Source organism: Cuculus canorus, chromosome 1 (assembly GCF_017976375.1).
Source record: "Cuculus canorus isolate bCucCan1 chromosome 1, bCucCan1.pri, whole genome shotgun sequence".
NCBI classification, from domain to species: domain Eukaryota; kingdom Metazoa; phylum Chordata; class Aves; order Cuculiformes; family Cuculidae; genus Cuculus; species Cuculus canorus.
Genome location: NC_071401.1, coordinates 23,643,689 through 23,659,214, shown reverse-complemented (window position 1 = coordinate 23,659,214; position 15,526 = coordinate 23,643,689). Strand labels below are relative to the sequence as shown.

General features: G+C 39.0%; 1 protein-coding gene across 9 annotated transcripts in view; it reads right to left on the bottom strand.

The window, feature by feature from the left end:
- The window catches only part of FRY (FRY microtubule binding protein), a 208,021-nt gene that overhangs the window by 35,620 nt on the left and 156,875 nt on the right, over positions 1-15,526 (bottom strand). For all 9 annotated transcript variants that reach the window (XM_054057215.1, XM_054057224.1, XM_054057233.1 and 6 more), the window contains 9 exons: positions 15,013-15,198; positions 12,858-13,056; positions 12,100-12,221; positions 11,168-11,355; positions 10,110-10,204; positions 7,802-8,403; positions 6,095-6,192; positions 5,834-6,004; positions 273-413 (listed from right to left, as the gene is read on the bottom strand). In XM_054057215.1, coding sequence (XP_053913190.1) covers positions 273-413; positions 5,834-6,004; positions 6,095-6,192; positions 7,802-8,403; positions 10,110-10,204; positions 11,168-11,355; positions 12,100-12,221; positions 12,858-13,056; positions 15,013-15,198 — 1,802 coding nt within the window. The remainder of the gene's footprint in view (positions 1-272; positions 414-5,833; positions 6,005-6,094; positions 6,193-7,801; positions 8,404-10,109; positions 10,205-11,167; positions 11,356-12,099; positions 12,222-12,857; positions 13,057-15,012; positions 15,199-15,526) is intronic.

The window sequence follows — 15,526 nt, the reverse complement described above, 5'->3', positions numbered from 1 at the left end:
AGTGGTTAGTCAGGCTCTGCCTGGTATATAAGCTTGATCCTGATATAGTGTAGTTGCAGCCCAATACTTCCCACACAGTGAGCACACAACTGGGCATCTCTTCTAGGGATGTGCACTCTATGAGGCATCAGGATCTTTATAAACTAGATACCACACTGGACGGTTGCAGTCCTCCCTGCCAATGTAGTCTTAAATCCTTACAAAGAAAATTAGCCTATGATAGAGAACACTGCTAGGTTCCTATATTAATATAAAGAAGATATGGTATTTACCTGTACATATTTTTCAATAGTTTTTAGCACTTCCATGTTAAACTGTTTCACAGGAATAGTTGAGAGGTCCATATAACTAAGAAGACTGTAGATCATCTGTAAGAGGGACTGTTGCATACTAGGAAGGCCCTTTTCTAGTAGCTGTTAAAAAAAAAAAGAAAATTACTAAATTATGAGACATTCCTTCTAATGGAAAAAGCCACTTGTTTCATGAATAGCATTTGTACTGTTAATCTCTCTTCACTCACTGATTTTGAAATGCCATTTTACAACCATTTTACAAGTGATGAAGATAAAAGTGTGAAATAAAAGAGAGCTTTATGTTGGGAGCCAAATGCTAGCCTATTTTGATAATGAAACATACATTTTATACATGACTGCTCTAACTTATCCAGAAAACGCATACACCAGTTGAGTAAACTGGCAGGTAAAATTTACACTGCAGTTGCGGAAGCACACCCAATAAAAACAGGGTGGTATCTTTTTATTTCTACCTTTGCTGAAAGTCAGTGAGAAAAAAGAAAACATGCTGAAGAAACAAAACTCCTACTATTCAAGACATCAATATGTATTTATCCAAGTATACTTCACTGCCAGTGCTCACTGGCTCTAACTGCCAAGGAAATATTTTCTGTTAAGAAGGTGATGGAGTCCCTGGGCTGTCTTACTGTAGAGGCTAATACAAAGAAGGGCTTGATCTAAATCCTGGAATTTTGGAACACCTGAGTGTAGGTCCCAGACTACGACAATGAACCTTGGAATTGCAACTGTGCTCATATATATACACAGCAGTAATTCAGGAGGTGTACAGACAGACATGCTATGTTTGCACATGTGTGTAAAATAGCTCAGCTGCAAGTTTCCCAGAAGGTGGCACGCTCTTTCATCGGTGACAGGCACTGTTGCACTCCAAAAATTTCAGAGGCAATCAAATATTATTGCTGGAGATTATCAGAGGCTCAAGACTAGACTCCATCCTTCCTTCCAGGTTGACAAAAAAGTTCGTCTAGCACTGGTTACTAGAGATATGAGGATCTAGAAAGTAATTACTTATAAAAACTCTATGCTGCCTCATGTCTTCCATCAGAGAAAAATTCCAACTGTTATCCAAGTGGAGTCCAGTAATTTATTAGATGCCCTTGCTGACAAGACTCCTCTTCTGATTGAATGAGATTGCTTCATGCCAGTCAAAATGGAAGAATCAGTTAGGACACACACATCTCATCCTGTTAAATATCTTCTGATTTCTTTCATCAGTACAAGTGAGTGGTGATTAGTGATTCATAAAACAAAGTAGGGAAATTCCATTAACAGCTACGCTTTATCTATTCCCCTACAAAGACAGCAAGAATTTTTAAATTAAAGGTACTACATGGTAACCGGCTTCAGCCCATGGATACCTTTACTGAGAGCTAAGACACCACACCCTTCTTGTGCCCCTCAGCACAAGAAGGATGTTGAGGCTCTGGAGCGTGTCCAGAGAAGAGCAACGAAGCTGGTGAGGGGCTGGAGAACAAGTCTTACAAGGAGCAGCTGAGAGAGCTGGGTTGTTTAGCCTGGAGAAGAGGAGGCTGAGGGGAGACCTTATTGCTCTCTACAACTACCTGAAAAGAGGTTGTGGGGAGGAGGAAGCTGGCCTCGTCTCCCAAGTGAAAGGGGACAGGACAAGGGGGAATGGCCTCAAGCTCCGCCAGGGGAGGTTCAGACTGGACATCAGGAAAAAATTTTTCACTGGAAGGGTCACTGGGCACTGGAACAGGCTGCCCAGGGAGGTGGTTGAGTCATCTTCCCTGGAGGTGTTTAAGGCAAGGGTGGATGAGGTGCTGAGGGGCATGGTTTAGGGAGTGTTAGGAATGGTTGGACTTGATGATCCAGTGAGTCCCTTCCAATCTAGTGATTCTATGATTCTATGACATGGTTATAGGGTTAAAGACTTATTCTTGCCTTCTATTAGGATCTTGCAATAGAAGGTTTGATTCCTGCCTGGTTTATGATCCAACACATCAGCCAACAGACCATTTCAGTGTAGGAATAAAGGATTAGAAGAAACTGTCTGGATGAAAGACATTTGTTCTCTGACAGAGGGTACTGCATCAGATAATCAGTTTTGCGACAGGAAAATAAATTCTGGGGAATTTTGTCTCTATTGCTGGCTAGAAAGCTCTTCTACAAACCATGTATGAAAGATTCTGATTTCCATTCCAATTTGTATAAATCCTTCGACTTAAACAGCACTTGCCCTGTAAACTCTCAACATTTGTGGACTGTCCCAGACTGTTCAGAGGAACATGTGTTGCACTTGATATTTCAGGTGTGTACTTAAATACATCAAGAAGGAGCATTTCAGTTAAAAATAAAAAAAACAACAGCAATCTCAAAATGCATTTAGTACACTAAAATGGTTTTGCTGCCAGAAGTAACAAAAATAGCAGCAAGACAGAGTTGTGGTAACACATCACCTGGATCAGTGAGTTCCAGGTCAGAGAGTTTCCACTGTATTTAAAAGAAGAGATCATAACTGTCCTCAGGCTTTTTTTTTTTTTTTCTCTTTTTTTTCCTCTCTATTTTTTCTCTGACTCTGGTCCATATGCTGTTTGAAGAATTGTGGATTCCTCTTGTTACACGCGGTAACTATCTAGGTCTTATCTGGGTTTAGGGATCCACGCTCTGCTAGCAACATTTATCCCTTTCCTGAAGCAGCAGCTAATGGAGAGCAGGGCCTGCACCTCCAAGGGCTGCCTGGGCTGGCTGTTGCTGGCTGATGTGGCTGCTGGGGTCCTACTGCAGGATACTGTTCCCTTTGTCCCTCCAAATCTGGCAGCAAGTGAGAAGAGATACTCTGCTCTCAGGCTACGTCAGTCAAACAAATGTTTGTGCGTCCACTGAGGAAACAAAGAAGGCATTTCAGAAGCCATTTCTGACAGACAAGCTGCTAGTGAGATAATGCCTGATCTAGGACTTACTTCCCCTTGCAATACAGATTTCTTTTTAATCTCTAGTAATATCCAAAACAATCCTCTGTATAATAGGGATGATGATGAGTAAACATCTACCATGACTGCATTACTATGCACTATGCGGTTTCTTTTCCCTTCTTCTGTATTAACAGCATTAGCTATTTAAGTCCAAGCATGACCCTGGACTTAATAAATCACTAGTTTAACATGTGACACATGCCAATTCAGATATGCTCTTAGAATGTTTGTGCTGTGGTATAAGGTTGATTTTTAAAAAATAATATACAAAAATCAAACATAAAATCAAAGTAAGCTTTCAATAATGTGTTTGTATGTTGATTTTGGTAGTGGAGGTTCAAAGTTTTACTGCATTATTAAACAGTGATTTTTCCTCATCAGTAGACTGAGATCCACAAGTATTTTTCTAGAAGAAAAGATCATTTCTCATGGATGGAGTTGTAATATGTAAAACTGAGTAAGGAGCACTGCTTTCCATTGTAAGGTCTGGATAAGAACACAGTTGAAATGTCTTATTTTCTGTCAGGATCAGCCCTCTAGCTGGCAAGCAACTACCTGCCATCAAGAAGCTTAAATGCAAATTTTTGTCTGAATGGCAATAAATGAAGCTTTTACTTTCCGCTGAGAGCATTTGTTCTTATAGTCTTAATAATTTGTGGTAAAAAGTCCCCTTCTGAAGATATACTTGTGTGTTTGGAATGGTCACTGTTGCAACACAGGGTTCTTTTGTTACTCTTAGGCACTGCGTGTGTCTCAGTCTCCCTCAGGCCCAAGCACTGGAGACTGAGCCAAGACTGTTAAAGCTCCAGGCTCTGTAACTGATGGCTATTAACATTCAAATTGTGGATTGCTCAGTGGGGCTGTTAACTCATTTGGCTTTACCTATTGACAGGATATCCATAGGCAGTCCATAGGAGACAGGAGCACATTGTTTATCCTGGTCTGGGGATTAACTGAGAAGAAAAGGGGAAACATATTCTGAATGCTGGAAAAATCTTTTTCATGGCCACAGTGGGCTGAACAAGATGGTTTCTTGTCTCTCGATCATCCTCCAGACTGACAGCCACTCTATGCCCATACAAATATGCCCAGACATGACTCAACAAGGCTACAGTCAATGTAAATAGAGAAAGGAAGTTGTGCTTAGTACTTTGTCAACCTGCAATGACGGTGCTATGTGGGGAATGTGCCGTAATTAAGGTCAAAACCCTGCCTGACTTGCTCTTAATATAGTACCCCGGTGCCAACCTACAGCAAGAGGAGAGTGCAAAGATAGAGTGTCTATACACACGTCTAAGCCTGTTTGTAGAGGAGCAAGATCTCATACAATGGCCTTAGTGAAGGTGCTGCACCACCAGTATGTAGAGCAGCGAAGAAAAAAGGAGGGGGCAAACACTTTCCTAAGGCTGGGAAAGGAAAGAAGAAAGAGTTAAAACCTCAGTTCTTACCATATTTGTTTATTAGGAAAGCAAGTTTCTGCTATGAAGGAAACATGACTCTGGAGACTCTGGAGGATTTAAAGTCATTGTGTTTGAAGCACTAAAAGTTCTTAGAAGTCTCTGAGATTAAAAACAACCTGAAAACCCTCAAGGTCCTGCTTCAGTCTCCTACAAGAAAGTCATGGCTTCTACCCTCAGTTAAGATCTGATAAGATTGTTTACTTAGAGACTCCATGTGCAAACAAGGAGGAACTGTAGCATGAAGCCAAGTTTGCTCTCAAGTCTGAGTGAGTGTGGGAGCTCAGCCTGGCCCCTCAGGCTCCGGAAAATCTGTGGACAGCCCGGAGATGAGAGATGCCCGGAGAGTTTTTGTAGAATCTTTGGCAGAAGGGAGAATGAATCTGCTCCAAAAAACAAAGCAACTCTAAAGAAGCTAGTGAATTTATGTCACGAATACAGAACTGCCTCCTCCCTGGATGAGCAAAGACATCTTACTACAGCATGGAAATGAAGGGATAAATCTGAGAACTCTCCAAGAAAGTGGTGTCCTGATAATGATCTGACACACAAGGCAAAAGATCAAGTGGCCTAAGCTAAAGAGAAGAACTGAGCCTTGGATCCCCAGTAACAACACCGCATCAACTCTACACTCCATGCCTGAGAAATGATAGGAATAAGTCAGAAGTGCAGCAAAAAAACCTGGGCAGTGAGATGATCCTGTTCAGTATTAGAGGAATGCATACAAATTTGTATAAAGAACCAGATCCTCATATATCAGATGATATCTTATTTATGCTGCTGAATCCTTTCTGTAATTGGTCTTTCTCTTATTTGTAATTGGTCTTTCTCTTATTTTCCTCAGTGGGATCTAATAAATATTGTCCAGTTTCTCTCTTTCACAGTGGGAAATCTGACTGGCTGATGAGTGAAGCTGTTTTAACATATGTCAGCCCTGCAGACCTTTGCCAGCTTTTGTTTCAGGGTTCAATATTGAAGTCTTATAGTAATTCTCTCTTTCTGCTCATTTCTGCTGTTTATTCTTAATTATATAAAACAGCCACAGAGAGCCGCCAGTAATCTGCAGGCAGACTTCAGCTCTTTGGGCTGTTAGGCAACAGAAGAGTTAAAACAGTTTTTGAAAACTTACCTCAGCCAAATATGTAACCATGCTCAAAGTAATATCAGCAAATGCTTCATGAAGGTAACGGCAAACCACATTTACCCAGGTAGCGCAGTCCCTTGTATAGCTGTGTGTTTTATAAAGAGTCATGACATGTGCAAGATTTGACAGCTTGGGGTTCTTCTCCTCCAAACAAACCTAATTAAATATAAATGTCAACACGCATTAAGAACAAGGCAACTGCATTTACAGGGTTTGAGGATGTACAAAACAGTAAATAACTGATACCTGAGCAATCCTTTCAGCTATATCTTTACAAAACTGGTTTGGGTTGTCAAAATGCTGAATTAAATGGGGCAGGAGACACAAAACATTCAGTGGAAATCCTAGAACAGGAAAATACAGAACAAAATGTATATTTTGGACAGCAGGAGCCACAGTGATCTTTAAGTTCGTATTTTGAGGCAAGTCAATATTACATTAGCCATAAACTCACACAGACCCAGTCAAGTTGTTCACACCACTGGCCATGCCACATTTGTCTTAAAGGGGCCTTAATTTGAAAATCCAGCATATCATTTAGTCAACAGTATTGTTACAAAGCATGAACCTATTTCTGCAAACTCTACTGCACAAACAGGTATTTACAGGATAAAATCTCTCACGAAAGTATATATTTTATTTCCGTTAGAGAGCATGTTTATCTTTTCCACTTATCAGGCTTATTGACGGTCTCAACTGGTGGCATTTTCATTACTGCTGCTAAAACATAAATTCAGTGAGTATCGATAAATGAACAACTGTTTTGGTCAGGATGCTAGGCACAGCTCTCACTGTTCTATACTGTTCAAGTTATGAAACAAAATTCTGATATAACTGGTCAGATGTGACTACTCAGCTGTTTGTTTTTGAAGCTAGGAGGTGGGTCCAATGCCAAGTGCCATCTGCTGTCACTAGTGTGAAGGCTCTGCCTGGAGCTGGGATTCAGCTTTTTATCAACTCATAGCTCAAGGTAGTTGATAAACTATAGGCACTGACTGTAATGGGGAGCTGTAGCAAAAGCTGCTAAAGTTCAGGTTGGAGCTCAGAAGTCAAGAAATCGAATCCAGACACAATCTGTTCCTTGAAAAGAAAATCTGATCTACAAAAATATCTTCCTAATCATTCATTCCCTCCTGTTCTACACAATTAAACAAGTTCCTTAAGTTAGGAACATAATTTCCCTAGGCTTCCTCTATACCCAGGGAAATGAAAACGATATCTCCTGCTGGTACTGTCACATCAAAACAAGTGCTTAGAGGTGGGAAGGCTGTTCTTGGCATTCGTCCCCTTACATAGTTGTGAAGTCTGCACAATTGTCTTAATACCTGTGCTTCTGACTGAGGCAGACAAATAAATACCTGGAACCATACAGAAACTCCCTTGAAGAAATAAAATTAAAAAGTGTTCACAACCCCAACTAAATAACTGGAAATTACGGAATGTTACCGTATTTCTTTCTCTTTCATCACTCACTAATATGCTACTGTAGCTTATCTAAAAAGTGCACAAGAGTTTTCAATAATTGTATTTCTAGGAAAAATCCGTGAAGCACTAATTTAAAATAAAATAATTTGTAATATTCTGAACACCATTCAATCCAAAGCCTGGCCAAAATAGGCTCTAGAAAGTTTGACAGTATCTCCTTCTGCATGCTTGTTTTGTCAGCTCTCAGAAACTTTATATGGTGCTAAGCACTAGAAATGAAATGTAAAATAATACATGACTGCTTCAAAACCTTATTGTGCAACAGATCCACTTTTCAGAAACACGTCACATTGGAATTTCCAAAAAGCCCACCCAAACCAAAGCAAAAGTACATTATTAAAACAAAATTCCATTTCAGAAGTGAAAGGAAAAATACTGGTTTTGCTTCTGTGTAGCTAGCCTAATGAGGTCTGTCATCAAATGCCAATGCAACAGAAACAGAAAGAGAGGGAAGTACACTGCTTTTACCTATAGCTTGAGAGGAATCCACCATGGATATTCGAGACACTGGTGTCAGCAGACTAAAAAGCTGTAGCGTGAGATCAGTAGTAGTAAGGGAGGTGAATCCTTTCAGGAGTAGCTGCTGAAGCCCTGAGAAGTCTGCCCACTTCAGTTGCCCTTGCAACTTCTCTAACTTCTCCCGGTTTTCAGCTTTATCTAGTGGCAAATGAGCCAGAAGTTTATTCAGTAACCGCAATGCCATTAGATATTCAAACTCAAAATCCGATTCCATCAAAGCCACAGCAACCCAGAATATTGTGGCCAGCAGGTTGGTTGGATTGTTAATATGGGATGGGTCAGTGAGGCTGTCCTTCAGAGAAGATGAACTTCTGGTTTTAGAGGACAGGCCTTGTTGGGTGCAAGCCTGAATTCTGTCTAGCGTGGCACTCCGCGGTGGGTCTGAGGACTTGTCCACATCTCCAAACTTTTTGGGTACAGAGAAGCTCCTCTGGTGCCTGCTTCGTTCAGCAGTGGCTGTGTTACTGCTTGTAGGATTCACATTCAGCTGCCCTGTGCTCTTCCGGTTTGCAGTCAGTTTGGTGCTTGATGTTAAATCTGGTGAAGAAGAACTGAACCCAAAATAGATAACACACATTGCAACGTCTGAATGCACAACTTGAAACTTGTATAAGTTGGATGCAATTTCAATATTTATCATATTTATTCCATTTTATAAGTATTTATAAATGAATATTTAAATAGGAAAAGTAAAACACCACACTGTCTACTGCAGCCTGCCTTTTTTTTTTTTCCGGAAGTGCCCACAGACATGACTTAAGTGTGGTTCACCTGACACTGTGCACCAAACCAGAGCAGGATAGCCTACAGTCTAGATAGGTAAGAATGACATGGGGATTAAAGATAAAGAGCTGTGAAGTGAAGTAATTTGTGGAAATGCCCATATAATGGGGCAGTGGTAGAATTGAAAATAATTTTGGTCTTTAAAACACCCTCTTCACTGGAGCAAACCCTGAGCTTGGCACAGTTGGCAGGCAAAATGCACAATGGCTTGCTGGCTAATGTGAGAACTGGGGGCAAAATCTCAGCATGTCTTAAGTAGAACCACAAGTATGTCATATAATCATCAAGAATCCTGTCATGTGGCTGCCTAGGTTCTTGCTAGTACAGGTTGTTCAGAAACCTTGTTGTCATTGCATCCTCCCCTGTCAGAATTGTAAGATCTCTTCAAGATGGTTTACAGACATTGGAGGTCCTCCTCATGGACTATCATGTGATGATACAGACAATCCCTATAAATTGTCTGTAGAGATGAACACGCTGTGTTGATACATGCAAGGGAAATGTGTTTTGGAGAACAACTAATTCCTGACTCTGCAGTCTCATTTCTACCTCATATACCGTAAGTCCCTACTGTCTATTACATTTGAAGAGGATCTTATGGAAATAGTAACACCAGGCGTAAGAATATTGCATTCCACTGCTTTCTGGAGTGCTTCTTATTTTTGGCTCCATATTGCTTTTTCCTGAAATGTGCACAGAAGAAAGATAAATAGCTCTTTGTTTAGAAAGCAGAAGCTGTATTTCTCCACCTCTAGTCTGTCACAAGGTAACACTGGTGTTCTGCTATTACAGTACTGTACATAGCACCCTGTCTGCTGGCTTCATAAATGACAGTCCTTGTATTTTGGTTCTGCACGTAAAGCATGGTAACTTAAGGACACTTTTCAAACACATTCCCTATTCTCTTGGGGCTATTAAGAGCTGGGAGGACAGAATCAGCATCATCAACGGCTGTGTTACAATTTCCCCCCATGTACAAAATCTTACTTTAAGGCCAAAGGTTTCATGAAGATGGTCTATGCATCTAGCAAAATACATGGGTTATGTACACATGACACACAATTCTCTCTTGTTTTATTGAGAAGAACAAACCATGATCATTTACTTCTTGGGGAATATCAGAATGACAAATTGTATGAGGCCAATATTTTAAAACCATGTTTCTTCTAGGTATGTTTCAAGTGAAAGGTAAAAAAGCAAAAAATATAATATTTTTGAAGAATGTTTAAGTAAGTTATAACCAAGTGACAGCAAGGCAAAATTTACAAGGCATTCTAAAGTTCCATTAGTTCTATCAACATTATTTCAACTATTGCAAAATTTGGCTGAGATGTGCTCTTGATCTAGTTCTCTGAAGGCTAGAAATGAGCTCAGTCTTATCAAAACAATTTTATGCCATCAGACTGCAGAACTGCACACTTAGTATAATAAGAAATAAATAAAAAAAAAAATAGTAAGGAGAAAAGGCTCTTACCGTGATAACACTGTCAAAAGATCACTGTTCTTCAAACAGTCAGACAGATTATCCACAGCAGCTTCCAAAGTAAGTAGTGCTTCCATTACATATCCCTGTCAATGCATGAGGTTAACCATTTCAACAGACATTCAAAACAGCCAACATTTAAAAATCTTCAGTTCATAAAAGCAATAGGTACCTACTGAAAGCCTATAATTTCTCCTGAAAAAAGAACAACATTCACATCAATTCCACTGCCCTGAACATTAGAATGTCACTATGAATGTTTTATTTTCTGCCTCTGAATGATCGATGAAGGCATGCAAGAAGGGCACATATCTCATCAGGGGACTGGTGAGAGCACTCAGAACCTCTGAATCGCAGGTCACTGATTTAAATTCTGCACAAGCAGTTGTCACAGAATATTACTGTCATCTTGTGGCAGTTTCATTACCTAGGTAAAATATGGAGGCGATGTCAGTCTATTTCTTATGAAGAGCTAGTAGTTCTCTTTTATTAAGTCCTGAATTTTGCAATAAATAGGCTCTGATTGTAAAATTTCAGGAGAGAACAGTCTGTTCAGCTAAACCAAGTGAACATCAGAGCTCACTAAGAGAGACTGGATCAAATTAGGTCAGTGTAAGATTCATGCTGTTATAAACAGTGTGGATTTCTTTATTCTAAAAGGTGTTAATATTTGAGAAATGAGGTGGTGTCTACTCCATGTTGTCAGATTACACCAGCAGACCAGGATAACGGGGAGGGGGGGGGCAGTCCTGAAGCACTAATTAATGATGTGAAAAGAGAAAACAATGGCCATCACTAAGATTTAATTTTGACTGACATTTACTAGATGTTTTTCAGTTGTTCTCTTTAGAGCTACCTAAAGCTACCTAGAGCTGCCTAAAGAACACTTTGATAAGGTACATAGGGACTCAGTAAACTCAGAGGTAATCTCTTCTAAGGACACATTCTACTTTGTATCACTTGACTCCAGAACACTTAGTTAAAATGGTTAAATTAAACAATACACATTAAATCCACAGTAGTACGAAGCATTATGTACTCATGCATACCTGAATCTCATCTCCATGCTCTCCAATTACTTCCACCAATCTTGACAGGAGGTCAGACAGTGCATGTGCAGAAAGGGGTTGCTTTAAGGCCCTGAATATCTGGAAAGAGCGACCTGCATAATGTCGTGAAGAGCTTGAAAGAGCTGTTTGCAAAGCAACTTCACTCAGATGCTGCTCCAAATGAAACCCTAAGCAAAAGAATAGTATATAATTTTTTTTTTTTGATGACAGACTTTGCTGTGGGTCATAAAGAGGCTGAATCTACTCTGTGGGGAGCACAGGCACTGTAATGTGTCCTGCAAACACTACGAGAAATGGAGATGTCGACATGTCTGGGTTTGGGAAAATTTCCCACTGTTTACAATGATTTCACACAGAACGTAAGAAAATAAACTGCAAAATCAAAATTCGAAGTCTGCAAATGTTTGTCAACAAAAAGCTTAAATTCTTCATCTGATTTAAATTTTTTTACAATTCCTGGACAAACTTTGAGGCATTCCACTATGTTTGATGGCAGTAACTCAGCAACTTCCGAATTCTCCCAAACATAAAGCTAAGCTGAATTAGGATTTGTTCTAGTAGCTTCAGTAGGCTTTGGATAACATCTTAAATATACATACTGATGCCGCATTCTTCTTTGATCTTTGAAGATACTTAATTAGTGACTGTATTAGTTTCCAGAATACGATCAGTACATTTCCTAAGCTCTAAAAACATAATAAATTAAAGCTAAATTTTCACTGCCTGAAGAAATTTAACCAAGTACATTTACTTAGTAACTATGATGTACTTTACCAACAGGACACAATGGAGTTTATATCTGGTAGAATCAATCAAAATGCTTTCTACCAACAGCTTTGAAGAAACATTCAATTTAACATTCAGCCACAGTGCAATATAACATGAATTTTGTAAAGCAAAAAAATTAATACCTGACTTGGAATCTTTAAATACAGATACAACATGACGCAGAAAATTAGTAAGCTGTTCAGCACTCTTGGTGTTCTGATTTTTGGGTGTGATATCTTCATGGCACCAAAGTGGACCAAATGCCCTAAAAAATGTGTAACAAAGTGCAAAAGTTCCTTGATTTATTTGAAATAAATGTCATCAGTTAAAATTTATAAACTGTAAAGGCAATTAAATATTTCTAGGACCATAATATGGAAACCAAGCAACTGAACAGAATTTTATGAGCAAAAGACAAGTAAATAAATATTCCTATGCTGTATTTTATGAAATGTCTTCTTTAAAATATAATTCATACCTCTAGAGAGCAGCACAAACAAATCCCTGTTTTTTAATTCAACATTGCGCCTAGGATCAGTTGGCTATAGTCAGTAGTTAGTATTAGTTTCACCATGGCCTTTCACTACGCCCTGTACACTTCCTATCTAATTTTATAACTATCTTCTTCCATTAGCTCATTGTTTAACATAACACTATCAGTCAATTAAACATTTTATTTCTGTCAGGTAAGATTTTTTCTGTTCTTCCTGCCACTCGAGTGCTTTTAAGTACCTACCTACTTCTGTAAGTATAAATTAAAGAGGAAGAAAGGGGAGTCTGTAATTACTATAAAAACTTAGTCATTTTCGTCTGAGTCTTTTAAATTGCTACAAATAATTGTAGGGAAGACACAAAAGTGTACATTTCGAGTAGGGACGTAACAACTGCTTATCTCCATTACCTGGTTGTCAGAAACTCGATTAATTTATTTGCTTTCTCATCTGTTTCAGCAGCAGTGTCCATGTCCTCAACCTCTTGTGTAATCTGTGGGAGATTTCCACTGCTGCCTCCCAGACTGATACTGGAGGAGGTGGAGCTAGAGCTCAAGCCGGAGTCTGGCACTGGAGATGACTGGTGTTCCCGCAGAAAGTCGAAGCCACCTGCCAGCCAAAAGGGAGGAGATAAAGGTGGAATGCATTTTTTGGCCAGCATTACAGATGAAGTGTCTGCCAAGCGGCAATTTTCAGAGTCAGTAGCAGAAACCTTCTCCTGGGAAACACAGAGAAAACCTGCAGACCACAACAACCCTAAAACGCTGATGGGAGTGAAATGGTACTCCATTTCTAAACATGCAGAATCCAATATAAAATGATAAAAAACATAGTCAAAATAGGTTTTTTTACTGCACGAGTGCTACAGTACTTGAAAAAGAAATTTTTAATGGCATTTTACGATCAGAAATGTTTTTCTGTACAGTGAATTTTGAAACTGGCTAAGTGCATGCAAAGTTTATCTCACTTCTCTGGGGTTGTCTGATGAGGAAAAGCCCTCTGTGGGGTATAATTTTTAGGACTATGACACTGTCCTCATTTCACAAATGTAATGGAAACCAAGACACAAATGTTTACGGCTTCTGTTCAATACCTTCAGTAACTGTAAACATCGGCTTACTCATACCAAATATTTTCATAATGAAGGTTAAACATCCGAGTAAGAGTTCTACTAGACTGAAAGCACAACTCCAGAGATGGAAACTAAGGATAAGATAGGAAACTAAGACCTATTTTCTTAGGGTTAGACTGCTAGTCATCTTAGGCTGTGTCTACAACAGAAAAACTGGCCTTGCAAAAAGACTGGGAGTAGAAGTGGCCTCTCTACTGACAAAATCCATTGCAGGTCAGGAGACTCTTAATTTACTCACTTGACATTATGAAAAGCCTGAGCCAAACTATTTTCAAATAGGATCCTTTGCTACAGCTATGACTCCCACTCTCATTCTTTATATCAGCTGCTTAAAAAAAAAGAGTCCAAATATAAAGTTTTGAGAACTTCTTCGACTTCAGAGGCCCAGACACAGGTATCAATTATGGTTTTCAGACATGGGCATGTAAACAGGTTTTCATTTTGGCAGAAAAGCAGTAATATAATTTTAATGTAAGACTTTTATTCTGTATTTAATAATTCACGGACATGCACTGGAAAAGAGATCTACACAACTCAAGAGAGGAAATTAATGTACAAGGTAATTTCGCACACACGTTATTAAGAGTGTAATGTCAATGGCCTAACTAATTAATTAATCTGAAATACCTATCCCTTCTTCTCAAGTAATATTCTTTTTATTACTTTTGGTTATATTCCTAAAGAACCATGGAAATGCCTCTAGTTTAATAATCTTCCCTTTTAATTTCTCACTGTATGTTTCTTCCCTTCTCCCAGACAACTAATCCCATCTCCCTAACTCTACACTGTTCTGTGACTCCTTCAGATCTCAACAGGATGCTTGTAATATTACACAGCAACAGTAACTCTAGCTAGCAGCTTTCTACAAACTGCTCCTAACCAACCCCTTAAAAATAGGTAAATTGCTAAAAATTAACAGAATATCCATCTCAGCATAGGTCTGAAGTAAGTCTCCTAGTGCAGAAACAGATTTCAGGACAGAAATGAAGTGCGTCTGTGATATAAAGGAGGCTGTATATCATGTGACATTTAACTTAATAATGGAAAATCTGAGCTGCACAATCTTGCTGCTCTGCCTTGTTGGAATTATTTATTCATTTCTTTTGAAGGTTGGGGAGTGATTGCCCTCATTTAAAGTAGTCCTGGCTCCCTGAGGGGGAAGTTAGGAAGTTAATAGCCATATTAATGTATAAAATTCTACACTATATATTTTGTCTTGCATCAGCTAGCTTTCTCACTATCGTGAAAAGTTATCTAATAATAATTTGAGTGCACCTTTAGGGTAGTTCACACGGAATTGATATTAATGGGAACTGCTCATGTTTGCCACTTTACTACTTTAATTTATCAAAACTGTTACATTTTAGGAAAGTAACCTTGACATCCTACCTTATAGTATAATGCAAAGTTCTTTTCTTATTTTTCTTTATTACCTGTGTAAAGATATTCAGGTAAGTATGCTGGTTGTACTGTCAGAGTCTTGGTCTCATTCATCTCTCTGGTTTGAAGAAGCACTGATGCAATGGCTTGATAGTTGCTATTGCAAGATAATGCAATCAAAAGGTGAAGCAGTAATTTTTTACTGTGTTCAAAGACCTCAGGGCGGTAATGGTCAAGGCCTAAAAGAAAAGGTTACAGCAGTCACTAAATGTGAAGGAATAATAAACAAGGTCACATTCCAGAAATAGCAAAAATTCCAGGGCAGTTCACGGCAACAGTGCAAACAAACAAAAGATGTAGCATTTCCAGACAAAGTCACTAGCGTTTTTACTTAAATTTATGTGTCTATTTAGTGTATATTTAGTTTCCAGACTGAGGTCCCATACAGGAGGTACAAAACAATGTGTGGCAATACAACTTTATGTATTCTGTCTCATTGCAGTGTTAATTTGACAGAGCTGGAAAACCTCTAAAGATGAGAAATTCTTGGTCATCATTGTAATTACA